The 27,544-nt window shown below is 38.1% G+C and overlaps 2 protein-coding genes across 4 annotated transcripts; one reads left to right on the forward strand and one right to left on the reverse strand.

The window, feature by feature from the left end:
* Nucleotides 1-4,487: 4,487 nt before the first annotated feature.
* On the forward strand, nucleotides 4,488-18,836 carry LOC143451303 (transcriptional enhancer factor TEF-1-like). 2 transcript variants are annotated; one of them, XM_076951759.1, is made up of 14 exons: nucleotides 4,488-4,695; nucleotides 8,676-8,781; nucleotides 8,921-9,161; nucleotides 10,711-10,865; nucleotides 14,277-14,341; nucleotides 14,431-14,493; nucleotides 14,894-15,028; nucleotides 15,273-15,307; nucleotides 15,402-15,535; nucleotides 15,656-15,774; nucleotides 15,863-16,036; nucleotides 16,203-16,343; nucleotides 17,451-17,603; nucleotides 17,764-18,836. In XM_076951759.1, exons 3-14 carry the CDS (start codon nucleotides 8,923-8,925, stop codon nucleotides 17,875-17,877), a joined length of 1,527 nt encoding a protein of 508 aa, XP_076807874.1. In that variant the 5' UTR covers nucleotides 4,488-4,695; nucleotides 8,676-8,781; nucleotides 8,921-8,922; the 3' UTR covers nucleotides 17,878-18,836. The 2 variants fall into 2 exon arrangements, with proteins under 2 accessions (XP_076807874.1, XP_076807881.1); XM_076951766.1 differs by lacking the exons at nucleotides 4,488-4,695; nucleotides 8,676-8,781; nucleotides 8,921-9,161 and adding an exon at nucleotides 9,238-10,518.
* Nucleotides 18,801-26,952, reverse strand: LOC143451291 (sodium-coupled monocarboxylate transporter 1-like). Of its 2 annotated transcripts, XM_076951740.1 has the most exons (14): nucleotides 26,901-26,952; nucleotides 26,257-26,331; nucleotides 26,013-26,116; nucleotides 25,755-25,943; nucleotides 25,508-25,573; nucleotides 25,267-25,386; nucleotides 23,987-24,141; nucleotides 23,236-23,376; nucleotides 22,847-23,065; nucleotides 22,503-22,615; nucleotides 21,087-21,244; nucleotides 20,666-20,919; nucleotides 20,377-20,480; nucleotides 18,801-19,246 (listed from the first exon to the last, which is right to left on the reverse strand). In XM_076951740.1, exons 2-14 carry the CDS (start codon nucleotides 26,303-26,305, stop codon nucleotides 19,014-19,016), a joined length of 1,905 nt encoding a protein of 634 aa, XP_076807855.1. In that variant the 5' UTR covers nucleotides 26,306-26,331; nucleotides 26,901-26,952; the 3' UTR covers nucleotides 18,801-19,013. The 2 variants fall into 2 exon arrangements, with proteins under 2 accessions (XP_076807855.1, XP_076807862.1); XM_076951747.1 differs by lacking the exon at nucleotides 26,901-26,952 and having other exon boundaries at nucleotides 26,261-26,332.
* Nucleotides 26,953-27,544: the final 592 nt, after the last annotated feature.

Below are 27,544 nucleotides of genomic sequence, written 5' to 3' on the forward strand. Positions count from 1 at the left end.
AGCTCCTAGTTATATTTCTGATATATATTAGTGCTGCAACCTTCATATTCTCCGTATAGAAACAAAATACGCTTTATTTTTTGCATATAAATATGAAAAGCTGAAAGACACCACCAATGACACTTATAACTTGCATCAGAAGATTTTCATTTACCTTTTCACTTCGAGATTTGGAATTACGTGTCTTTGCTAAGTGACAATAACTAACGTATAAGCGTAAAAAACTCTTGTGTGAAATTGAATTGACTATGTGTGGAATCGATAAAGCCAAGACGCAACGAATTTTTCACGATGAAACAATATCAACATACCAGTTTTGCAATAGCCACCGCTTTGACGTGCCAAGAAATTACTCGATATAACTTAACTAATTTCCTAATCAGACAGGCAAGACCGCTGTATACAACACTTGACCACATCACTTAACTGCATAACTTTATATAAGCTATGGGCCTACCCAGTACTCATGCTAAAATAGAGAAACTGATAACCTCATGATTTTTACATTCATGTTTTTGTGCTAAGTTGCAAATGGGACTTCTGTGTTAATTGCAAGCGTGTATGGTAAGCATCTTTCACTTACAAAATCGAAATAAAATGTTGCGTTAAACACGCCGAATATTGTTGATATTACTTGACTCAAAATATTAACAAGATATGACACTTGAAGCCACATATATCCATCTGAACTGTAGCAAACTCTTTATACAGTTTCTCATTTTGATCGAAAACAAAAATTATTGTGTCTTATCTCCATCATGCGGCTGTCCAACTACTGAACATCTGCTTAGCTTACTACGGCATGGTATCGGCGCCTTATCCTTAAACTGAAGCAAGTCTTTGCATGACTTTCGATCATCGCTCGAGTTCCAGTTGCTAAGCTCGTATGTGTGCACTTTTATTGGGATTCTAAGTTTTATTGTTTTGAATTTTGCTCGAATTGGAACTGTAGACTAGGGAATACAGCCAGAAACAAGCGTCGTTTGTGCCTTAACCAAAGAGCATTACAACGACAGCATAAAGACGCCGAGCCTCAAACCCCGTTCGTAGAGACACGAACCGAGCAATGAAGCCACTGTACTACCGCCGCCGACATCAAAATGGTGGAGCCGTTTTACATGAATCAAGTATTTCATTTGTGTACAGTTTTATTAGAAAGTTACTTGAGCACTTTTCATTAGCTGCAGTATTATAATTAAGTTATTCACTTTTTCGTTGCTTCGCGAGCATACTAATAGGCTATTTCTCAAAGGTTGCAATACTCATGTAGGTTACTTGTATACAAAGACCACAACATCTCTTTTCCATCTAGACAATCAAAACGCAAATGCCCAACTAAAGATCAAGATCGAAAACAAACCCTCTTCCCAATTACCTTGAAACCACACTACGGACAGAACAGTCTCTTTCTGCCAACACCTCTAACACTACAAACTAAAGTAAGGGATGGTCAGGTTAATTGATTCACGGCCAATATCTAATTATTAGGGCAACCAAAAGTCAATATGGTCAATTTTTTTTACCTGCTCAGAATGCTATGAAACAAGCACAAAACAAATTTCAGCTTTGTACGACGTGTGGTATAGAAGTTATTAGGTCAGATAAAGTCAAAATGTTACGTTAGGTCAAAATACGGTCAAATTGTTTCGTTAGGTCTTTTTTTTAGGTCAAAATCTATTAAAATTGTAATTTTGTAACCATTTTGTAATATTATTCTTCCGTTTTTCTCTTTTCTTGTACCGCAAACAATTCCAGTCCCGCAAATTTTACTTAGAACCAAAGCCACAAAGAGAGGGAAGGCTTTTCAGCGCGTTTGGTGACGTCACGATGTGACGGCATTGCATTTGAAACTGCAAGTTGTCAATCTTAATACGCAGAAACGAAAAAAAAGTCAACACTAGAAAAGCATTTTGTCATTTTTAAATGCAGCTTTAGATTAGAAAGTTGCTGTAGACATTGTAGAGACTATCAGTATAGCGTTTTTCAAAATGAGGTCAAAATTTAAACGTTTCAGGTCAAAATAAGGGCAAAATTTAAACTTTTTAGGTCAAAATAAGGTCAATATTTAAACTTTTTAGGTCAAAATGAGGTCAAAATTTGCAAATTTTAAGGTCAAAATTTAAAATTTTTAGGTCAAAAAACTGGTTGCCCTACTAATCATACATGCGTGAGGGACCAAAGAAAGTTTCATGTATTTATTTGTCACAATGCATCATGGCACACATGTTAGTTAACCCTATCTTGCCATTGTGTGACAGACCATGCGCACAGCCACAGCAAAACGTGGCGTACAGTTGCATTCTTTGCTGTAGAAACGTGATACTTGGTGAGTTTTTCTAAAAACTGTTCAGTTATTCGTCTAAGCTTGTTTCATTATGTTTTATTTTGTACTTATTGAGATATTGACATATATTCATAATTTTTGCTCTCTGCTGCCCCCATGAGCGCATTAAAACGTATCGTTTAATCATTCACGCACAACTAACTCGATGACAGTTAGAGAACAACCACAACTTTGTGCCATTACCAGTACCCCTTGGAAACTACCAGTGGCAAAGTTTTCTCTTTGTCCATTGTGACGTTCAAATGAATTGCAATGTCCAAAGCAAATATTGTAAATGTATGGGAAAGTTAAATTACTAATTTATTCCATTAAAATTACACTTTGATAGAGCTCCAAAACATTACATGAAATTAGTTAAAATAAAACATTAGTTGATTGCACATACTTTCGCTTATTAATTTGAAAGTAGGCTAAATAAAATTTGCTGTTAGTTTCGAATAGCTTACCGTTGGTTTCTATCAGAAATTAGTTCAGGTGTCAATAAGATTTGTGCAAATTTTTAGTATATGTATTTGTGTATCATCATGTTTGTGGCATTGTTAACTTCATATGCGTACTGTTGACTTGCAGGTGGGAATTATGATGCGTTAACATGTTCTTGTACAAATATTTTCCTTATGTTCTTGACAAGGATTTTTTTATTTTTGTCGCATGTCACAACATCCCAGTCTTTTCGCTTAGGGTACTGTAACTACGTAAATACACCAATTTCAATATCTTAAATGTGATAGACCCGTCACATGATTGCTTTAAGGCATTGCACCTGCAAATTCGCTTCTTGATGCATTCAAATTGGCCTAGTCGCACGTACATGAGCGTGAGTGCGACCACTGGATGAAGGGCTGACCATCGCTTTCGACTGCGTTGCTGAGTGACGACGCAATCTCAATTCCTGTGTTTGAGCAGTCATTTTGATCAAACGGATAGGGAACTCTGAACAGCTCCAAATGCCTTCACCGAGCGTCTAACATCCAAGATGTTGACTATCTGATCAGAAAATGCCCATGAGTGACCAAAATCAACGTCCTTTTTAAATCAGCAATTCTAGACCTTTACATGTGATGATATTTCCAAAAACTGGTTGAGACATCTAAAAGACGAGATTTGTGCTGTAAAAAACCATACGACTTGACTACTATTATTTTAATACATTTTTTCGTATACGTATTTTTTTTCAAAATAAAATACTCCGGTAGTAAATAATTCCCTGTCCTCCGTCCCTAAGTATTTTGAATTTGCTTATCGACGCACAACTTTTATTAATTTTCGGAAACTAACACTCGGTGCCGCTCGACATTCGTATTGAGCAAAATTTGTTGTTAGATTTCTATGAACAACTTCAAAATCAAATTTAAGGTGAGAAACTCTGGTACGTAGTAGCATATTTTTGGTGTTTTCAAAGCACCTGGTACGTTTCGTATATTTTACAGTTGAACATCAATCTTCGCTTTTTTGGAAAGCGTCTATATGTGAATATGAACTTATGGGCTGGAAAATGCGTTCGAAAGTAGAGACATGATACATTATCACTTGTTGCAGATAAATAATATACTTTTACAAAATGTTTTCTTTTATGTACATTGATTCACTATTTATCATACAAGAATATAACTGGTAGTTCTAAAAGGTCCAAAGATTTCTTTCATAAATTCGTTAAATATAAATTAGGACTTTTTATTAACACAGTAATTATTTCAGATCGAGTTTGTGAGTAAGCAACACATGCCCAAATAAATTGTGATTAATTCACAGCTCTGACATAGGTAGGATTAGCAGGCCTTATATGCCGACTTAGATATCGAGAATCAATGCAGATGTTGGAAAAGTGGTTGCCAACTTCTGTGAGATATATAAAGCTCAGTCTGGCGTGTTGAAAGTTGATCTGCTTTCGTGTTACTGTGCAAACAAAAGTTGTAACTACGCTTCAGTAGGTTAAGAGAAAACCAGTCTAGCCTATCCTCACCATGGTTAAGCGGTTATAAAAAAGATACACCAACGATAACTTCATTTTTTCTTTGCTCACCAGTTAGCACAAAGGCCTCTTTGTGGGACGAACCGCCCGGAGCTTTTCAGTAATAAATTAACAAGCGTTTATTCTTTTCTCTTCTATTTTATCGCAAGTTGTGCCTTTGGCTCTTGTTGCGCCACTTGATTACGTCAGTCCAAGGAAGTGCGCATGCGCATAAGGAGGCTGCGTTGCGCGAATTCCATCTTTCGTATCTTTCATATTTCGCATACCTGTTGATTTGCGCGTTTCGGTGACAACCTGCTAATCGGACTATTACTCAGCTCCTAATCAATGAAATTGTCGGAATAGTTGAGAATCGGACCGGGGACATCTTTACCAAACGGTGAGTGTTTTTGGATTTAAAATTAAACCGAATTTAGAGCAAGATTTTAGGTGTTTCAAGAAGGCCTGAATTCATGTCAGGTACTAAGTTATGTCTGGCATGTGTGGTTTGCGATGATGAGAACGCATGTCGGATTGCTTTCATTCCATTGCCCACATTCATAGCAAAAGGGATTGTTTTGAGATGAAGTGCTATTGTAGTTGACTCTCTGCTTCATGGAGTTATGTGGTTGTTCAAATTATCATTTTCCTGTACCAGTAATTATGAAAGGAACTTATTTAGATTCAGCTCATGGTCAGTGGACTTCCACCAAAAATAGCTTTGTTTATCCGTGACATAAGATGAATATGATCATAGCAGAATTAAATTTATTCTGAGAAGTCTTCGTTAACCAAATTATGTACAAGTTGTGTTGTTGATGATTAAGTATTGTTTGTATATTGTGTGTATTGATATCATAGTTAGAACAAGTGCACGATCAGTTTAAGTTTTGTAGGCTTTGTTTTTGAAATTGCATTGAAACTTAATATGCAAGCTTCTTATAGTAAAATAGACTGTTTGTCTCTGACCTGTGATACAGTCTGGATGATAGACTAAACACTGGACCAAGGCAAAGATAGTTATGCCTCTACTGCCATCACATAATGCTTTTTGGCATTGCTATACAGCACAGTTATGAGTATACCTTACTACTTACTGTTCAAGTTATCATCCTAGAATGATGATACTGATTGGCCAAAATATGACAAGTTTTTCAAGGTATACATACATACACATACATACATATATATATATAAAGTATATTTAATTTTATGTAGGCGAGAAATAAAACTTAAGCTAGGCTACATAGTAGCCAAGTATATACCTAACAGATTTACAGTAATTATGTTTTTATTTTTTTTTTTATTCCAGCTGTATAAATTTGGTCATCATTTGCATACATACATCCATCAGGCCTCCGGTATCAGGGGGATGTATTATAAGCATCATGTAACATTGTTTGCCTGTAAAAATAAGATAGGCTTTGCTGTTGTTTTTGTGTTAAGTGTATCAATAGGCTGCAGCTCACATGTTTTCCATTGCTTAGCTTGTTCATTAGTTGTATTTGTTTTAAAGTAATGATCTAATTGGAAATGTTTAGAAAAACATGAATGGTTATGTATCACTGTGGTTTGCCAGACTTTTTGTTTCCCAATACATATAGTATACCGATTGTGTATATTTGGAGTACTACACTACTTCTAATAGGTGGTTTGTATTTTGGCAGTAGTGCGCAGTGTTATTTGAGATGACTGGTAAGATGCTACTTCTGGTAAAACTTTTGTGGGTGTAGTGCAGAAGTGCACAACCGCATGACATCACAATTTTGAGTAGCTGGGGTCTAGTATACAAATGCATCTTGTGATTGACCCAATGTTCTAACTTGATTTACTTCTTTGAATCAGTTCGTCCCAGTTTTTTGCCATCTCTTGTGCTTGACTTGTTTTATGTGTATCATATATATGCAGGGTATGCTTTCTGATATGCCATTAAAAGTTTGTAAAGTCGGGTATAAGTTTAGTAAACACTCAGTTTTTTTGTGCATGTAAATGTTGTATGTAAGCATCTTCAATTTATATATAATTCCCCTAGTTTAGACTCTGCCAATTACAAAGCAGAGCTATTTTGTGTTAAAGCTAAGAACTCCAGGAAGTTTTAGCTTCATTATAGGAAGTTATACTTGCTCAGTATGGCCCTCCAGTCTAGGGCATGGCCTATCACCCATGTTTGATTACAAATTACTGGTTCTTAAATGACCTCTGTGATACTGAAACGGTGAAGACTTGTCATCACGTCGGGTTAGCTCCAATTATGTGGCAAAGGTCTGTGCGGTATGGTATTTGTTGCGCTTTGGTATATCATCATGAAATTAATGGCATTTTTTCCGCTATTTGTGATTTCATGTTGCCCAATTACAGGACCTATGCCAAAACTTTAAAGTATCCAGTTAGAAACACAGGTACGACCGGCAGTAAACGTTTATGCTAATTAAATGTTTATACTAATTAAACGTTTAGTGCGGTTTTCGCGTATTTATATCAATCTAATTGAATATCGCAACATCATAATTTGCGAAACGCAATCACCCAAAAACGGCAGAGTGTTAATTTTCCGGTTATTTTGCCAGATATGGTGCCACACTGCTATCAACAAAATTTGTAGGTACAACCATTCATTACATAATCTTTGTAAAAGATATTAATTGGGTTCTTTTTACTAAGGCCGTTCCACTAAACTTTTCGTTTGGCCTAACCGATAGCCAAAGGAAATTTAGTAGGTAGCATTTACCAGCAACTATCCTTACGTGTCCTATCAGTATTTTCTCCCCATGCAAGGAGGTAACTTTCCGCTATCTGCGTGTTACGTCAATAACCAAGCGTTTATTACCGCACAAGGCGTAACCCCTTTTAGTTTATTAAACCTTTCACTTCCTGGTGCTTTCTGGCGTAGAACTACTGGTACATATCGTGGTATTATTTCGCGCCATACAATATCAAAACATGAAATGTGCTCGTTAGTTGTACTTTTGGCCGTTTCCACTTTTTTTGTAAAAGCCACAAAGCGTAAAATAGCGTGGGCGTGTCACACGAATGGTAACCTACCCAAAGTAATAAAATCGATTAGAATCCATCAGTTCATTTTCAAACAATTTTACAATGCAGATTAAAAGGAGAGTATTTTCGTGAGTGTGGAACTTGCAACTTTGTGTTTCCGCTTTTTCTCATAGCTCTACCGTTCTTCCATAAAACTGAGCAGATTTTCAAAATAAAAATAGCTGGAGACCGTTTTTACGCTTTTTATCCAAAAAGAACGTGATACTTGACTGCGGTTTGTAAATCGTGGTGCCCCACGGCTAATCCGGCCTGGATAAGAAAATTTAAAATAGAACACAATGCTTGGTCACTATAGGAAAATTTTCCTTCATACTCGTGTTGTTGTAAACAGCAATACCAATATCGTTCGCCATTGCTAAACCTGTATCAGAATTATACGGTATTGTGCTATAAGGCATGTCTTGGATTTGTGTAATCTGTCTAGTAAAATTGTACCAAATTCAAATATGTCCTAATGGAATCACTGTTTGATATTTGCTTGGGTTTTGTTCGCGTAAAAGCAGGTGTCAGGAACCGTCGATTACACATACATCATTTTTCAAGTTGTTTGCTATCGGTTACGTCATTTTTATGGGCTTATTCATTAACTGCTGCACGACCTGTAGTGGTTGGAAGATAATTAAATAGCTGCGGGGAAGAGTTTGCTGCGATAATCGCGCGCTTTCGAATAAAGCACTCTCAAAGAAAGAAATAGGAAGACATCGTTTTTATCGTGTACTGCAGTATTCTTCGCTTCTGGTCTGGTTTGTAAATAAATGTTTGACATGTACATACCTGCTAGCGCTTTTCGTGGTGCGTAAGACGGTACCAGACCGTTCGCTTTCCCGTGTCCGTATTATCTATACCTTGGATCTTTGTTCCGTTTCTGTTTCCCAACGTATAGAGTAACCCCCTTGTTCGTGGTACGCGTGGGTATCAGCGCGAATGTATCGAATGTACACTTCACTGGTTATTTACTTCTTGCTGTTACCAAACCATCGCCTCTTTCCGGCATTGGCAAACTACCGACAGGAGATCTTTAAGCGCTGAGCGATGATATTTCGACCAAATTTCAAATGGTCGATGACTTCTTACCTTTCTTTGTTTATTTGTTTCTCTTTTTATTCGTGTTGGTGTCACTTTACTGTATGACTAAGAGGTTGCTTTCCTCTTTTGTTTATTACCGCTACGAAACCTATTGAAATCTTAGGTTGTTTCAATTGAGTGTTTAACGTTTAATCTACCAGCCTGCGAATATGTCAAAAATATCAAAACAATTCTCTATTTAGTAATTGCACAACTATTTTACTCATATTTAAATGTAAATTCGTTACTGTTTTATTCCAGGATTACCATTTTCCCCAGAAACCACCTTTTCGCATCCGCTCGAAACCTCTTGAAGCTTTCTATTTTGGTGCAACTAAAAATTCCTGCGCTAACTTACGGCGAAAAGGTGAACTTCTCCAATTTTGTTTAAGTCTAATTATAGCAGTGGCTTGCATTGCATTCACTAGACGGTGTGGGATAAACTTGGCATTTTAAAGGAGGCTGTAGGAACTTCCCCATCTACGAATTTAACCCATTATTTTTAGAAATGCATTTTTACCACAGCAGGCCTGACGTTACCCCATCCCACGTACCCCATTCTCTGTCATTTTCTTCTCTCCACGGCAACCTGGCAATCGTGGCAAACCCAGCACTGCTCCCGTCTGAACCATCCTCGGTTACCGGTCCTCTCTCCATCAACATACCGCCGGTGGCAACGACCCCTGGGCTCATGGGAGGCCCAGGGTCAAGTTCAGGAGGACCATCACCCGGAAGTGACGAAACAAAGTAAGCGAAAAAAATTGTTGAATTTTTATCGCTGCCAGAATTTTTTGTTCAGAGCTGGATAAGTCCGCAAGGATAATGTTTAAATCTTTGTTAAGTGTGTTAAAAGATGCTTATCAGTATTACTCATAGGTTTTTAAATCAGAACTTGCAATCTGTTTTATATATATTGCGTGTTTCAGCATGGCCAGAACTGAACCAAAATACAATCTTTTCAATTCTTCAAGCAAAATACTTTGTTTTCCCTTTTCGCAGCTGTGCATAAATGATAACTTAAGAAAAAAGGTTGGCTTTTAGCACGTAATGCCTTCCTACTCAATTAAATCATTCAATCGTTTTTACTGATTAATGGTGTTTGTGGTAGTAACATTTGCCCCAAGGCTTGAAACAATGCCATTAAACAAAATGCGTACAATTGCAACATTTCGTTAAGAAACAAATCGCGTTTTTATTGTTGCAACATGGATCAATCGCGCAAATGAGTTTGCGTTATTTGTATGCCCTTGTTATTTCTGCTAAATACGAACCTAATACCGTGTAATTGTTGACGACGTGACACTTACTCCGAAACGTTAAAATTACGCGCCCGCATTAAATACAAAAGTGACCATTTCTTAGGAGTGTGCCGCTTATTAGATGTTACCTTGCCACACGTTATTAACCAACATGCAGTCTTTAACGGCAAATTAGTGAAAAATCGGATATGTTTCATCACGTGTCGCCCAGCCGCTGTATGAGTTATAGTCCGGTGTTTTAACAGCGTCGTGATCAGTGGTGAATAGTTAAAAGGCGCGGAACACAATTATATTTAATTGTTCTGTGAGAAATTTATATCAGATTCCAATTATTAAGTGGCTCTGTCAATCGGCCCGATTCGAAATTCATTCAACTGTACTATGTAGAAAATAATATTACGCCATCACTGTGCCACTTAACAAGCAGCGTAATGGTAAGAATAGGTGGTAATAAAGTTTCCCAGTCGCGTATTCGTGTCTCAGTGAACAGAAGAAGAACAGAAATGTCCAAGTTAAGTTATTCTACCTTCGTACACGGTTAATGAGATACCGGAAATCCCCAAAAAGTCAAGTTACGCCTCGAAGAATTAGTGTGCTTGCAGTCGTGATTCGTTGCAGATATCACTAGATTTCTTATCAAAGTGTATAATTTCGTGCTGTTTAGAGTTAGACAGTGTAGTAGTGTTAAAAAGTTTAGCCATGATAGACCCGGTGTCCAGTCCTGGCTCGCTTGGATCAAATTGCCGAACGCCAAGCCCAAGCGATAGTGATGGAACCGGATTGTTTAAACAGCCTAGGTTCGCCTTTCATCTGCCTAATTCTCTGCCTTCCATGATTCTGGCTGGGTCAGTATGTCAATATTTCTGTGAATAGAATTAAGTGTCCTCAAGAAATAATGTGTTCTGTAGACGCAATGACTGGCAGAATGAAATACAGAGATCTCCGTCAGTCTGCTAAATCTTACACAAATACCATTATTTACCCTCCTCTTGAACTGCCTACGTTTGTCTAACTCGAATATGCGACGTGTTTTCCAGCTCCGTGCAAAAGTGTTCCGGCGGGGATGTTGGAGACAACGAAGCGGAGGGAGTTTGGAGCCCGGACATAGAGCAGAGCTTCCACGAGGCACTAGCCATCTATCCGCCTTGTGGGAGGAGGAAAATTATTTTATCGGATGAAGGAAAGATGTATGGTGAGTCGTAGATCGAGTTATATCCACATGCGTTTTATCTTCGCGTTCGTGATGCTTTGCTCTTTGTTTGAAATGCAGCAAAACAGTTTAAACGCGTAAGTAAGGGCACTTAAATTATCATCATACGCCAGACCGCAAAAACCTAAGGATGCTTTTGTGAAAAACACTTTGAATGCCATACCCGACAAATTAGACGTCTGTAATTTGTAGAGCGATTTCGAATGTTTTTCTTTCACCTCATCCAAAGCCGTAGCTATTGCAGAAAATCTGTAATCATGCTAAACGAGCTGTATCGTGACGATTTCCTGTGTTAATAGCCGTTGGAAAGTTGACTGGTTAAGGTACTCCCTTGCTTGGGCATTGGTTTCCGCTAAACCCGACTTCGGGTCTGGCGGCTTACTCCTTATCTATACTCGACATCGGGCCAAAGTTGTAAGCCCGCCGTGTATATTGTGAAATGGATTTGAAACAATGACCTCATCTGTTAGTAGTGTTGTGTTTTGTAAGGACTTTCTTTCGCCTGTTTTTACTCGTGATATTAAGCGTTGATTATTGAAGGACGTTGTACAATAAATATTTAGGTTATACCCAGGTAATACATAATGTATTTATAGTATGCCATGTGGTTTGAAATAGAGCTTATGCTGCTCGAAAGCGATGAGTAACATCCCGTATGTGCTACAACTTTACCGCAATTCAAGGTGTGGGACGTTCTGTGTTGTAATACCTGATCTGGCATCGCCTAGTAAGCGAAACACAGTGACAACATACATGTCAACTTCTTGATCTTGCGCTGTTCTTGTGTGCGCAAGGTCGTCTTTCAGCTGCTATTTTGGCAAGTGCTGACTATCCGTTTTTTCCAGTTTGACTTGAGCCCGTTTTTATGGAATTGTAATTTATATATATCTTCAAACTAGGCTCTGTCCATCGTTAGTAGGTTGCCGATGAATCGCAAAGTTGCTTAAATACGTAAAAAATATGTCTTACGCAAAATCAGTATTTTGTTGTCTACGTTGCTTGATTTTGAATTGTGTTGCTGTAAATAACACGCTGTTCAATATTTATTTCATTTCGTTTGCAGAAACATCTGGAACCTTGTTAACCTGCTGCGTATGTTATTTTCGTGTTACACAAATGCACACGTCAGAACGTGTTGCTCGCGCGTTCGCTTTGGTTTAATTTATGGATTTTTGAAAGCCTACTTTTTGTTGCCAGTTTACCAGTTTATGACCGACGTCGTAAACCTTTACTCAATCTTAAAGTCAGCCTAAGCGCGTTCATGTCATTCTGATTTGCTGTATGCAAAGAACGCAAGAAGTGCAATGCAAAGAATGCAAGACTTCCAAGTATGTCTTCGAAATTTGTTGGATATTTCTGTAAACAATAATATTGCGATAGGAAAGTATGGAAAGAGTTGCGAAAGTGCAAAATTTTTGCTATCAATTTAGGAACAACTTTTGATATATAAATATCCATACATCCACTATTTCATTGGGTTGCAGTCTTTCTGTATTATTTTCCTCTTTAAATATTAAGAACTAAATAAGGTTAAAGTATTGCACCTTCCGTCTAGAATTGGATCATGTCATTGTTACGTCATTCTAACATCAGGCTAGCAAATCTTGTACCGTGCAATAGCTTCTGTGAAAATAGCTCACACAGTATTGCTCAAACCACACTTGGTTAGTCTCCAACGGTTAGCCAGACTTCATACTTTCATTTTCACTTGCGAGCCTAATAAACTGCCATTGCCCATTCTTTCAAAAGAAATCTTGCAGAACGACCCCGCCTTATTTTTTGAATGTACGTAAACAGTCATTTCCAAGACAATAGACGCATTAGCCAACCTTCATAGCCGTCCGTCTATGACTGTATGTGCTCTTACAATTACAACCAATGCCGACTTGGTTAGGTGTCATCTTACTTCATGGTTTATGCCCATACCGCTGCGGTTTACAATCTATTAACACCTTCGCAAAGGGGGTATAGGGCCGTTTCCGCACCTTGTTTTGACCGAAAATCTGAATTGGAGGATCGTTGAGCAAACTTTTGGTTATTGTAACTTCGTATTGTATCGTCAAAACTGGCTTTCTTTCGCCACACGTGGAAAGCAATACTCACGCAGTGTCCATTTTTAGTGACATCCCCTCACAATCTAGTGACCACATCTATTTTTATTAGCCAAGATAACGCGAAAGTGACATCAGCTAATCCGTACCCCGCTGTTACTGTTTTGTTACATGGAAGAGATGAGCTCAATTTATTGTTCCTTTTCTTTTTCTCCAATATCACTTTTTGTTGTTCTAAAATACGGGGGTTTTCCTTTGTATCTCATGTGTTCCAACACACTTCACACTGTGATTATGACATCATTGACCCCTTTTGTTACGACACAATAGGCCCGCAAACAGCGCGGCAACAAGTGTTACAAGTAATTGAAATCGTACTTCGCGCAAAATCGGGCGTTTTGAAGATATTGGTCTAACGCCTAGCGAAGATGACGCATCAGATGTAATCAGCGATGCTTCACTCAAAGCCATGCTATAATTTCAAATCGTCCCGGCAGTGGGGACATTGTTTTGGGGTAGCGTTGAAGTTAAAACTACGTTCATACAACGATCGTCAGATTTATCGAACCGAAGTTCATCGACACACAAAGCAAATCACCACGTTCTCCACCCGTGTAGCAATGTAACTTCGACACAGGTTGCAATACAACGTGGGCTGATAAGTCATTTGCCCGTCATTGGCATTTTACTTGACCTTACTCAAGGGGCAGTTTATTTGTGTATTCTTCGGTTTGGTGCATGTTGACTGTTAATGAAATTTAGGAAGCGACCTTGCGCGACCTACGGAGTGTTAATTATTCAAAATATTTTTTGCTAAATTGGCCGCACGTGGCACACCAATTTAGCGGTTCAAATCAAATGCCCATTTATAATTGATGAAGATATCTCGTCAGGAATACTTAACCTTTGTTAACCAGTCCTTCTATGACGGTGTCATTTGCAACAACCGACATAACAGCTAGACAGCGAACATTACGCAACATGTTTACGATACAGGTAGCTTATTCCATCAAATATGTATTCCCTGCATCTCAGCTTTCTTTAAAAAGCCAGAAATACTTTTGTGATAAATTGGATTATAAATATTAGGCAAATACATTGATTTCGATCTTAAACGTTCGTTCTGTATTTTATTGTTATTGTGATGGAGCAATGTTCTGTTCCAGTTCTAAGTTTTATATTGCATTTACGTCAGCATGCGTTTGAGTATGCCGGGAAAACTCTTCTTTTTCAAACGAGAAATTTATGAAGGGTCGAGAACTCTTCAAACAGTATCATGTGAACCGATGCCCAACACCGCATATAATCTAAACGTTTAAGTCGTTTAATTTTAATTTTGCAGGTCGAAATGAGTTGATAGCAAGATATATCAAGCTGCGAACTGGTAAAACCCGGACCAGAAAACAGGTAATCGCATTTTTGCCGTCCGTATAAGTTACTTATAACGTATTGTCTTTTTTCCTCCATTCTTAACTAACCTTTATATAATGTCATAGGTTTCAAGTCATATCCAAGTGTTGGCGCGTAGAAAGTCGAGAGAGATGCAATCACAGTTCAAGGTTGGTCACGTGTGGTTGTTTCGATTTACACAGCAATCGCTCCAATTTTCAGCGTGGCAGGCGGCGGCATTTAAGAGAAATAAGGATATTAGACGTCCGTAGTGGGTTGCATGTCGACTATTTCGTCTTCACCCCGAAACTTATTTCTTCTTCCTCGAACTTTGGTTTGTCAATACCGTGTTTCCTCACTTCTTTCTTTTATACTCTCTCTCGTTGGATCGTAAACCCACCTGTATAACTTGCCAGCAAAGTGCGCTGTGGCTTTTGGGGACTTTACGTCCTGAGCTTATCATCCCCTGTTACATGAACCGTACTCCGACGCGCCATCTACTTGATGAAGTAAACGTTTCTTTTCCTTAGCTTATTAATTACGTCACCATTTACAAGTTGCTATATTTAGGACCAGGCGACGAAGGACAAAGTACTGCAAAGCATGGCGTCCATGTCTTCTGCCCAAATTGTATCCGCCGGTGCCTTACCTGCAAACCACATGGAAATTAACCCAGGCATTAGGCCACCCTACTCAAAACCCCCGGTAGGTCGTCAGGAAAGGTTATTATTTCTTTTGTTTATAAACCTTATCAGTTTTCATATTGATTCTATTGTTTGCACTCCTTGGAAGCGCATTACGACACAGGCTACTACGATGGTAGTAAAATAGATGGTCCAGTGTTGTGTTGTATATGAATGAATGTATATGAACCGTGTTGTATATGAATGAAGATTATGAACGATATGAAGATTATGATTAACGTTTGTTTGTATTGTCTTGTTTTTAGTTCTGGAGCGGTTTAGTAGGACCAAGTGAACAAGAGTAAGTATGATCTTGAAATTCTATCTGTGCTCGGGACGAATTCTAGAAATTTAACGTTGGCATTTGAAAATTGCAATTAAATTATTATTAACAGCATCAAGCCTTTTGAAAATCCCACCTTTTCAATCAACTTGCCTCAGCCAGGAGTTGGACTTGGAGGAATTCCCGGGTCCAATTTAACCCCTCCCGCCACTCGGGGTGGACCATGTGTCCCATCGAATAGTTCAGGTAATATACAGAGGTTTCACATATAGTACGTGGGTATAAATTGCCCTGTTAGGAACAAGGGTTCAGTAAATGATTATGTTTGTGGTATATGCGCTTCATTCTGAGCTGTTTTGTTTGAAGGTTTCGGCCTTGATAATAACTTCCCGAGTCCCGCTTGGGAAAACAGGCAAATTGCGAGCAAGAAGCTAAGATTGGTCGACTTTTCTGCTTTTCTAGAACAACAAGGAGAGTTGGATAACGTAAGACTTATGAGATATCTTGGGTTGCTATAATCCTCAATAATCTCATTTTTATGCATTTTTTCACTTGCATGTTTCTTGCTCTCAGTATTCGAAGCATCTCTTCGTCCACATCAACCAAGCCACGCCATCCTACAACGACCCCGTCCTCGAGTCGGTTGATATCCGGCAGATTTATGACAAGTTTCCAGAGTCCAAAGGTGGCTTGAGAGAACTCTATGAAAAAGGACCCAAAGAAGCCTTTTTCCTCGTCAAGTTTTGGGTAATAAACTCCTGCAGGACATACTCTAGTTTGTAAGATAAGCTAAGCCATTTTGACGCCTCTTAAAATAATGATAATCTGTTAAAACTTCATGAATTTGGTTGGATATTATGTCGGTAGAGAAACAGGTTATTCCCATCGTGACCACAAACTTTATAAATTTCAGGCCGACCTCAACGTGAATATCGCCGATGATTCTGGCGCATTTTATGCCGTTTCTGGTCAGTTCGAAAGTTCGCAGAATATGACCATCACGTGTTCCACAAAAGTCTGTTCATTCGGGAAACAAGTGGTTGAAAAAGTCGAGGTGATTAACCAACAGTAACTTGATAACTTATCCCTACGGACAAACTTTGTTCAGTTTGGTCACCTTTCTTTTGCGCACCGAAGGTGTTTGGCTGTTTATGTTGAGTGAATGTTTCATTTTTTGTGGTAACGTTACCGACAAGAACTTTGCAGAACATTACACGTTTTATCTCTTGTGGTTGTAACCTACGTTGGGTTATCAACATGCAAATATCTTTATTGTTCGCTTGGGTTTTGCGGTGGCTGCGAAAAACATGCTTCATAGTATTGAGCAGAATCTGCCAACTTTATTTATACAACCATAGTCACTCTGACGTAACAGTGTTTATTTAAATTTTCTCTTTCTCTCTCCTTTGAAAAACGTCACGTTGACGTCACCGCAATGGTATTCGCGGAATTCGGTCTATGCTGGTAAAAACACGACGGTAGTAACGCCTGACTCACCTCCATTTGAGATACATGCACGTAAACACCGGCCTTGTTTAATAGGCGCGTTTAAAACTTTAAACGGAATTGATTTTCTCCCGTAATTGGGAATGTGCATCGGAGCAAACTCGTACGAAAATTTCAAACTTTCCTTTTATCTCCGAAATTAATCGAAGCAAGATTGATTTGCGGCAGCAACACCGTTTAATTTACTCCACCAGGCCGATGATTGTGTCGTAATAATTGACGTTTCTTCTTTCGTTCGGCTAGGTGTGCTTGTGCCCTGTGTCATGCAGCACCGTGGTGGTCTCTGACGACTGGTGTTTAAAAGTAAGGAGAAAAAGTTATGACCTGACACCCCCTACCATTTTGCTGTTTATTACCTTTGTTTCTTTTTGTTGTTTCATAATCTTCTGCGTCGTTTATTGCCGTTTTTTATTTTATCGCCCATTCACACAAGTCGTAATATTTAATCGGGATTCCATACGTACGCCTGGTAATAAACGGCAGCACGTATAAAGCTTTGTATTTACCTAGTCCGCGTAATCATTTCGAATATGACCGATATTGTAATTATGAAGTTGGCGGCCGATTTAATCCAAATGTTCCTTTAACTGACTTTTTGACACTGCAGTCGGTTAGTTGTTGTTTCAACGGTTAAAGGCTATTTTCTCTTCCACAGACCGAGTACGCAACCTTCGAGAACGATCGTTTCGTCTATCGCATCCATCGCTCCCCTATGTGCGAGTATATGATCAACTTCATCTTGAAATTGAAACATCTTCCCGAGAAATATATGATGAACAGCGTTTTGGAGAACTTCACTATTTTGCAGGTAGATTGGAACATTCTGTTAATCTTCTATCGGAAATTTTGTTTTCCGTCATTTTTCTTCATCGCCTACCGCTTGTTGCTTTCCTGGTATTTTTTATTTTGTGATCGTGAGATATCTGTCGTGTCACGAGGTAGTTTATATGTGTGACGTCATTTCTTAGGTCATCAGTAATGAAGAAACTCAGGAGACACTTCTTTGCATGGCCTTCGTCTTCGAGGTTTCAACGTCCGAGCACGGCGCCCAGCACCACATGTATCACCTTGTCAAGGATTGATAGCCCTACCTAACGATGATCTACGTCGTATTTTTCTGCCGCTAGATGGGGAAATGTTATGCATATTTCTTCAGTAATTAGCTTGCGGACGCGGCTGTCGGTCGGTAAGTGGCGGGCCGTACGTCACGTTTGGTTATAAACAACTTTATCGACGTTTTGTAAGTCGCGATCTACTTAGCACTTTTTGTGGAATACCAAGTTCACGCAGAAGCTGCGTTCGTATTGCGTTTAAAAGAAGTAACGTGAGCCACGATAAGCGCAGTCTTTTGTGCCTACGGCATTGGTCAGGGAAGGGTGTTAGAATGAATTAGACACGATCGAGTTTTACTTTCAAAGAATTATATATATATATGCAATCATACGTAACCGTGGCCCCGCATTTGCGGAGACACACTTCACGAAAGGTGCCTATTACCACCCCCCCTGCACTTGTGTGGTTTTCAATCCCAAATTCCTACCCCGATATTTTACGCGTGTGTAGGCCGGCCGGACCCTCTTAACAATGTATTAAATTTCTATTTTTGAAAGAATCCTTTATAAATGAAGTTGCGATTGTTTTTCTTTTTACGTTTGTTCCATTGTTTTTTCCACCTTTTTTTGCAACAAAAGTAATTTTCGGTACGGTGTAAAGTAGCATGAAATCTCTAGCGAATGTTTTTCTTTGCGTTTCCGAAATCATTATGGCTTCGTTGTTTCGGTGTATCGTATTACCAACACCCTCTCCGCTTGTATCGCTTTTTACCTGCGTTTCGTGTAGAGTTGTACAGACTTCTGTTGTATTAAATTTGTTACGTTTTTTAACACCATTAGTTGCTTTTTAACTAAATGAACCGGCTGACTTTAAGTTTCACTTGTTCTATGTTGCAACTTTTTCATCAAATGTATCTCGTCTTTTGCGTGCGCGGTTAACTACCACAAGGTGGTGCTTTCTGTTAATAATATATGGCGCAAAAATCACATGAATTGGTCGGATTATTCCACTTAGAAGACAATAAAAGTCCAGGAATCGGTGACCAGTCATAGTGAAACAGCAATTCAGGAGTTGCCAAACACAGGCAGGCACTGATGAAGTTCGACCGTATCTTTTTCCGTTTTGTCTTGATCTTTTTAATTCTTAAACTTGCTGTAGGTACGGATTAGACTACGCTTTCGAGTTCTTCCACTTTAACGAGAAGCAGGGTTTCAGGCAACTTTTTCTCATCCTGGTTAAATTTGTGAGAGCCATTTTGTGATTTTGAAATGCTCCTGCTATGAGGCGGAATATCTGGAACTCCGAAGCGGAAAAATTTTCGAATTTTCTCCGGGAGGTATTTGTTGTCGACCAACGGGAGAAATAAGACTGGGTCCATGCTTTTAGGATTTGAAGGTCCTTTACAAAAACCGGATGGTCAAAAGACTTGCAAATATATCACATTATAATTTTGGATTTTTACTAAACTAATAATAGCAATCTTTATCAAGTAAAGCGCTAATTGCTATAAGCAGCACCATATGATTTGTTCACAAAACTATAGATTACAATTGGATTTCTCAGTTTATGGTACCATGACTCTCTACGTTTATCCACCGAACAGTAGGACGACTTTATGATAACTCTATTCTAAACTAATTAGGCTACAAGAATGCACATAAAATATTTACGGCATCCAGGCAGGATAGCGACTGTCAAAACAGCGACTGTCATAATGGCGACTTCATAATAGCAACGTAATCAAGTGAGCGACATTCCAAACAGCGATTGTCTAAATGCCGACCGCATTAAAACAGCGACTGTTATGATAGCGACTTAACTAGGCTTTCCATTTTTTCAAATTTTTTTGTTGTTTATCATTGCTTTTTGAAATAGGCTTGAACATTTGCTTAATTGCCTATTGATCCATCTTTCGATTCATCGAAGCTTGAACACACGAATCACTGTTGTACAGCAAAATCGAGGCCAGTATGATCTGCGGCAGTTCCTTCGAGCCCTTGCTCGCAATTTAGAAATAAACGTGTCTTGATTTTTATTGCATTTTTATTTTATTTTATTGCTTTTTAAATCATGTGACTATGGATAGTCCAAATAAAATGTTGTTTTAAAGTCCCTTTTGGTTTCAATCTTTCACTACGCAGTATTTGCCTGTTTCTGCGTGCATACGTGTGTAGAGAGGTGTGGGGGATGGAAGTGCGTGTGCGCGTAAGCCTTGGATTTAATAAAAGAAGTGAGGTCGCTGTTGTGGCAGTCGCTGTTTTAAATGAATCGCTGTCGTGTGGTCGCTCTATTGATAGTCGCTGTTCTGACAGTCGCTATTATGAACGCGAGCCAATATTTACAACCCAAAAAAATTAAATTGTGGCAAATCTGGGTAATAAGTTAATAACACAATTAGATTTGTCAGAGTCGAAAGTGATGTATTTTATGTCAACTTCAGTGATCCGCTACATTGTTTCTGCTCCGACTCCACAGCCCTGTTTAAATATTCATGTAATTCTAAAATCATACATTTACAAATATCTGACCTGTTATGAAAGAAACTAACAAGCCGACGAACAGACTCACAAGAAATCCTAGCACGCCCAGGTACATGTAGGATATAGAGTACAAATAGTCAAATGTTCCATGACTGCAATTTACAAGCAAAGGTTTAGGGCTCCTTAATCAATGACTCGCAAAGGCGATCAGTCGGTGCGCGCGTGATTGCAATCTCAGTGAAAAATATTCTGACTTCTACGCAAACTTTATACGAATACACTTTAAAACTTTCTGGGAAGGTAATACTGACAGCGGTAGAAATATTGCAAAATGCACCTCGTAGTTGGAGATAGTGCCGCCATGTTATACGCCGACCACGTAGTTACAACACTTGTGCTGTAAACGTAACTATGCTCTTCCAAGGATGAAGTGGATACATTGAGATGAGGAGACCCGGGAATGATCGGACACATTTCGATTGATCTAGGGGGCATGCTATGGATCACCTTTGAACTGGGACTTTGCATCACACTCCCAATAAAAACCCAAAAAGCCACAGAAGGCCCACTCAGCAATCCTGCAAAAGCACCCTGAAAAAACATCATTAAGAAACGTGGCCTCTTTTTATTCTTTCAAAGTTTTGAAGCTTTCATTCTCATTTCTCAAATATTGCATAATCTGCCCAGTAAGATTTTCTTTTTACTTTTTTTCAATCAAGAGTTTAATGATTTTTCGCATATTCTACTGTATAACTTACGACGGTATTTGCCCAAGGAAAGAAAATTCCCATCGTAAAAACTGCGGTCATGGAACCAACAAAAATTCCAACAAAGCTAAATATGATCTTAATTACTGTCGAACCCAAAAACGGGACAACAAAAGCAATGCCGGCTGTAAGACTTCCTAGCAGGAAACCTGAAAAGCAACAGCATTAGGGTATATGGGAAGATACAGTAGTACAAGGTACAACATTATTTAGAATGTTACAGTCCATGAGTTCAGCAAATAGGGTATACCACGCTAATATAGCCAATGTCAATACAACCATTACATCAGCAATCCGCTATCACGGGTGTTTGATTACCGACAAGAATCTTCAACCTTTGCGGTTTTAAGGCAAAAAATACGTATGCAAAAGTGTAACTGCAGGGATATTATTGAGATACAAAAGCAAAGATAGGAAGACAGCACTGATGAAAAATCACAGATGAGTGAGTATAGATAATAACGGTTATGGTCAGGGCGGGCGTTAGGCCGATGAGAACGAAGCGACAGAGTAGGGCCGCCCCGCGCTTTGTGGGGACGCCACGCTGCTTAGCATCAAAACAAAAATAACAATTCAACTTTTATTTTAGGCAAATCACAGTGTTATTTCTTAATTTTGTTCTCAAAAGAGAACGTTTTGGTGGAAATATATCTCGAAGCAAAGCTTTGATGCTAGCAGCTAGCTGATTTGCAAAGAGTTGGTATTTGGCTTGCGTTATTATTGTTACTAGATTAAGTTGTTTAAAATCAGGGATGGGCCCCGACATCATGTGTTGGGGCCCGCGCTTGAAATGGCCGGTCCTGATTTTGCGGTACAGACGCCGAAGAAATAATTAGTGAAAACAACGTAATAAACCGCATCTAATGCGGAGAGCAATCATGAATGAACGTTACTGTGGTATGGTTTCACATGATTAACTTATCATCGTTAGCCTCAAACTATCATTTATTGCAAAAAGCAATGTTGTTATAAAGCACCGCATGGATTGATAACATTCCCCATAACGACAGTTGTCTTTGTATGAAATCTCTATTATTATATTCCAAAGAGTAACGTGCATAGGCTTTACGTTTTTGAATGAGTAGATCAGTTAAAACCATTTCAAGCAATCTTTGGGTAAGTTATTTCCTGAAAATACATGCACTTCTTTATTCTACCAAGAAACTCTTCTCGAAATGGCTTATGGTATACTGCAAAAGTAAAACGTGCACAGCAACAAAAACGCACTGTGGGAAAATTTCTTTTGTTTTTTTGAGATTTTCTTTTTTTTGATTATATTTGCAGACTTTGAGATTTCGTTTTTTGTGTCTATAAAGAGGAGAGGGGTTGGCGTATGGTATACTTTACCTAAGCTTCTGGACTCTTACCAACTTAGCAATAAACTGTTGAAACACAAATAATACTTACTAACAAATTTGCTAAGTTTCAGGCGAATAGATTGCGTTAAATGAGGTTTGCATGGCAAGATAAAATCTTCCAAAATGAGGACAGCCATTGAATTTATTCCTGATGACACTGTGCTGTGATTGGAAAGTATATAAAGTATATAAAGCTAAAATGAAATATCTATTAAGGACATTTTACATTTTATTGACGAAATTTAATAAAACATCGTCCTCAGAAAAACTTGTCGTTTGTGCGCTTTTCGACACTTTATAAAAATTATCTTTCATTTCTCACATATTTAAAACTTAATCAAGTGTCTACAAAAAAAAACAGAAAAAACTTTTAGATTTGAAGATGACCCTTACCTAAGCATCCCGCTATATGCTGAGGATATAAATAGACCGGCCATGCCGGGAATATCGTGAAAAATGTCCAGGACCATTAACGAGGTGAGCTGATCCGGAAGACGAATCCTTTTGCTCAAAACCGGATCGCACCCTTCGTAGTAGGCATAAATCACACAACCGTTCAACGCTGCTAGGATGAGTAGAAAGCAGATAGGAATGGCAGACGTAAGGGATGCCCTGTTGAAAAGGAAGTCAGCCACAGTTACGCACACTAATAAAGGATATTTTAAGTGAATTTCAACTTGGTACATAAAGATGCTAAGTGCTAAGAAGCTACGTTTTGATGACTGGGCGTTTTGTTGAAGTCACTCATGTTGTTTAGATATTGTAAGATTTGCCAAACTTACACTCTGGCGTCTTTCACGCTCTTACACGACAGATAGCGTTGAGTGATAGCTTGATTGGTGCACATTGTGCCACACCATGCAAACGCGCCTCCAATAAAAATGGTCCAAAACGAGTGAGGTATCGTAGGGTCTAGATCAAACCTGCAGAAAGGTAATAAAGTAAATGTCGAACATAGTCTAGTCCAGTGGTCGGCAAACACTGGGGTACCTGTCCGTGAGGAGATCGTTACCGGATCGCATTACTTTTCCATGTCTGTAGTGCAATAAAGTTGTCGTATTTGGTCACCAAAAAGGTATTGGAAATCCGCGTTAGTTGATTTATCTCAACTATAGGACATCATAATGAACGTATTTATTACATCATAATGTGTAATGGCTGCCACAATAATTTGAGGTTCGAAGAGGTTGTGTGTGTTCAGAGTTGTGAAGGAAAGAACTTTTTTGAAGGCCGGTCCGCGAAAAAATTTCAGTCTTAAACCGGTCCGCAGTGCACAAAAGGTTGCCGACCACTCTAGTCAAAGCCATTAAAACAGGGCTGGCGAAGATTTGCACAACATTTTAGAACAAGTATAACTCTATGTTCCCTTATTCTAGTCATTCCAACGTAACCCACATCGAGGTTTTATACAAGGCTTATACAACACCTATAGTTTGATACTGAGTTACACCATGTTAAATTACATTAGAGGATGAATTCACCATGTAAATTTACATTACATTTCGGAGTAGGTTTTAGTTTATTATAACTTACTCCCAAAAAGTATTTCGTTCTCCTCTGACTATCGCTTCTTGCACGTTTCCAATTCCACCTACCATAAGGATTCCTTTAATAAAAACCGCCAATGAACCCGCCAGCAAGACAAAAGCTTGAAATGTGTCTGTCCATATTACGGCTTTCATGCCTCCCTGTGAAAGTGAAGTTATATTATTTTAACTCTTTTTTAAAAACACTTTTTCATATCAAATTGATCGAAGAAGAAAATTGCCTTTAATAGTCCAGGATGAAATTGGTCACATGTTACTTGTTTACTTATCATTAATTACATGCATATAAAATAGTAAGAAATTGCCATTATTCGTTTCCGGATTTAATTAACCCTTTTCAAAAAAATAAATTTTGCCTATACCTATAAGAATATGTTTAACTAATGAAATGAAGAGAGCTTTATTTATTGGTGTTGCAATACTACATGTTACTTATTGATTGATTATGTCAATTTGGCCACGTGACAGTTTATTTAGGGAATTCCACCAACCCATCTATTTACCAGTGAGTATGGTTAAACTTTTAGTTTTGTTTTGCAAACATTTGTCAATCATTTCTATGAGACCGTTTTAACGACGGGCCACAATTCATTTTCTTTAAATCATTCTCAACCCGTGAAGACAAGTGTTTTGGTGAACAAGTTTTGCGTGCGAACTCTGACAATAGCTTAGGATTCGCTACTATAATGTACTGTTTTACGCCCAAGTATTTTCATTTCAAGCGTTTTAGGATTTCGGCTAATCCTCCTTTATATGGTATTCTTAAAATACCGCTTAAAAGACCAGCAGGAACACTAAGAGATCAAAAGGTAATGTGCTATAAAGGATGTGAAGCCAAAACGAAAACCTCGCCCATGCAGCACATACCAATGTGTAATATAAAATAAAGTACCTGTTTTATAACAAAATACTAATTATAATTTGAGAAATACAAGCTACTGACTTTATCTGCAAATAAGTAACAAATGATTAAAGTATCAGGCCGGCATAACTTCACCTTTTGAATACAGGACGAAGTAATAAGTATAGAAGTAACTTTATTTAAACCAGTTCATGATTATGTATATACTCAATATTATGATCGGTAAAGTAATATAAAGAGTCAAATGCTACAAAAACGATTTGCAGACTTGCTATATTTGACATCTAGACAGCTGATTTATTTCAAGAAGGTAATTAACAGCCACCTGTCAATTCAGTTTTTTACGTCCCAAGTGTAACTTTGTTTGCACAAAATAAGTGTAAATATTTGGAGACAAAATTTACCAAGGTCGTATAGAGGGTACAAGTGGCCGACGTAACAATGATACCGACGTTGAGTTTGATAGGCGAGACAGCATCTAAACACAGCCCGGTCAGGAACACCGTTATTGCCATGTAAAACACCTGAAATAAGTAAAACAAAATATTACATAGCATGTGGTTTCGTATGTACTGCGCTTCACGTTATTGTTCATGCTTTGCTTGCTTTTACAGTTGAATTTTAATGTAGGCTATTTTTGCCTACCATGTTAACAACTAAGATGAAAGAATTTAGAACCTTCATGCGACCGTTAAATCTCATCTCCAGGTACTGTAAAAATTTACAAGTTTATATTTTCATCATGAAAACCTGTACGCTGCAAATACATGACTAAACTTTAATACACAATACAAATCACAAACTGATCCGTATAACTTTTGTTGTGGTATAGGTTAACTTAGCATAGTTAGTCTTATGTAGGCTTCTTCATTCCTTTTTATGTTATCGTTACCTGATTGATAGACTTTATTTTAAGTCTGTGGAGTAGCGGTATGTAGTATAAGCAAGCAATTAATGCTTGGACTAACGTGCTGATGCCAAACCACATAATTACTGTCCCGTACAGATAAGCATGCGCAGGATATGCGAGCACAGTGATGGAGGAAACAAAGGTTAAAGCCATCGATAACCCAACTGGTATCTGAAGAAAAAAATCATTCACTCTTTGTCATTGAACCTAACGATGTACTTTCCCGAGCGCTTTACGCACTGGTGATAAGTTGCTGTCTCCGAAGTAGTAGTTTTCAGTAGTGGATTTCTTTCTGTCTTTGTATGCGTAATAGAACCCAATTAGCAAGGCCAAGAGCAACATGCCTATCCGAACAAATAAAAATTAAAATTTAGAACCTCGTATACTCCCCAATTAGTAACATTGCCAGACTGCTGAACTTACTGATTCTGTAATAAGATTTCGCGTCACTTGTTATACATGCATAATTTTATGTTTAACTTACCTACAAGCACAACATAATCTTCGATAAAAAGTTCTGCTCTTCTATACATGATTCTTGCGTCTTGCCTTTTGAAAGCTACAGTATTAACAAAACAGGTTTGTCGTCAAACGTTATGGCAAGAAAAAGAAAAACGGATCAGGCTAAAATTAATGTCACCTACTCAGTAAATATTTCAACTCAGAGTCAATAAAACTTTAGTTAATTTTTTACTTCCCTTTTTGTCGGGTAGTTTTTATTTAAAGTTTTTTGACAGCACCAATTTGTTCCCTACGAGATACTTTTTTATCTTACAAAAATGCATTAAAATGTTGTTCTGCAAACACTGCGATAACTCGACAAACAATATGATGCTTGGATAAGGCTTTATTTGACTTAAACTTGAATTCAGTCATCATAAATTACCGCACACGATGACATAACACGCCCGCATTTCAAGAACTGTATGTTCATCAGCGTAAGCAGTATTGAGCAAATCAAACAAAGTCAGGTTCTTCGCCGAAATAATCTTTTGATATCAAGTTTAGGATCCTTAGCCCCGTACTTCACCCCTTGATGTTATTCGTGGATAGCAAACTTGTACGTTTTTTTAAATGAGTGATTTAAACTATAAGTCCAGTTCAGATGCAAAACGTATTTTGTCTTACCCAGTATCAAGTTGCACTCAAACGTTTTACGTTGGCTGTAGAATGTAGCATATTACTTCAACTCCTTTTCAAAAACAGTGTAGCTTGGTTACATGAGAGTATAACCGACGACAGTTTGTAGTCGCTATTCTAAACCTTGTTTGCTTGGTCGCTACTTCATATTTTGGCTCATTCACAATAAAAAAAAAACTATAGTTGCTGCAATAAACATTAATGTTGCCAAACAAAAGAGCTTGGGATGAAGAATACACAGAATAGCAATTATGATTTACCGAAGAAAACACTAAATAGTACAAAAGAAAACACAAATGTTTGGCACATTTTGTAATTTGCATGTTGTTTTCTGTGTGGCTTTGCCACTTAGGCTATTCATGCTATTACTTGACGTTTAAAACAAACGTTTTGCTGCAATAGAGCAGATCGGTTTCTCGCTGTGTCTCTGTGAAATGAATCTTTTCCATTTTAGGCGCGCTAACAGGCTTAAAAATCAAAGTCTAGAATAAAACGGAAAATGAAATCATTCAGGTCTAGAAAAACATGAAGTTAGAAGCGAAATGCCATTTCAATGCAATACTGGAATGTTTACTACAAAACAAGCTTTCAAGTGGTCTATTGTAACATCATAAAGCGATTTCAAATGTTTT

Source organism: Clavelina lepadiformis, chromosome 1 (genome assembly GCF_947623445.1).
Source record: "Clavelina lepadiformis chromosome 1, kaClaLepa1.1, whole genome shotgun sequence".
NCBI classification, from domain to species: Eukaryota; Metazoa; Chordata; class Ascidiacea; order Aplousobranchia; family Clavelinidae; genus Clavelina; species Clavelina lepadiformis.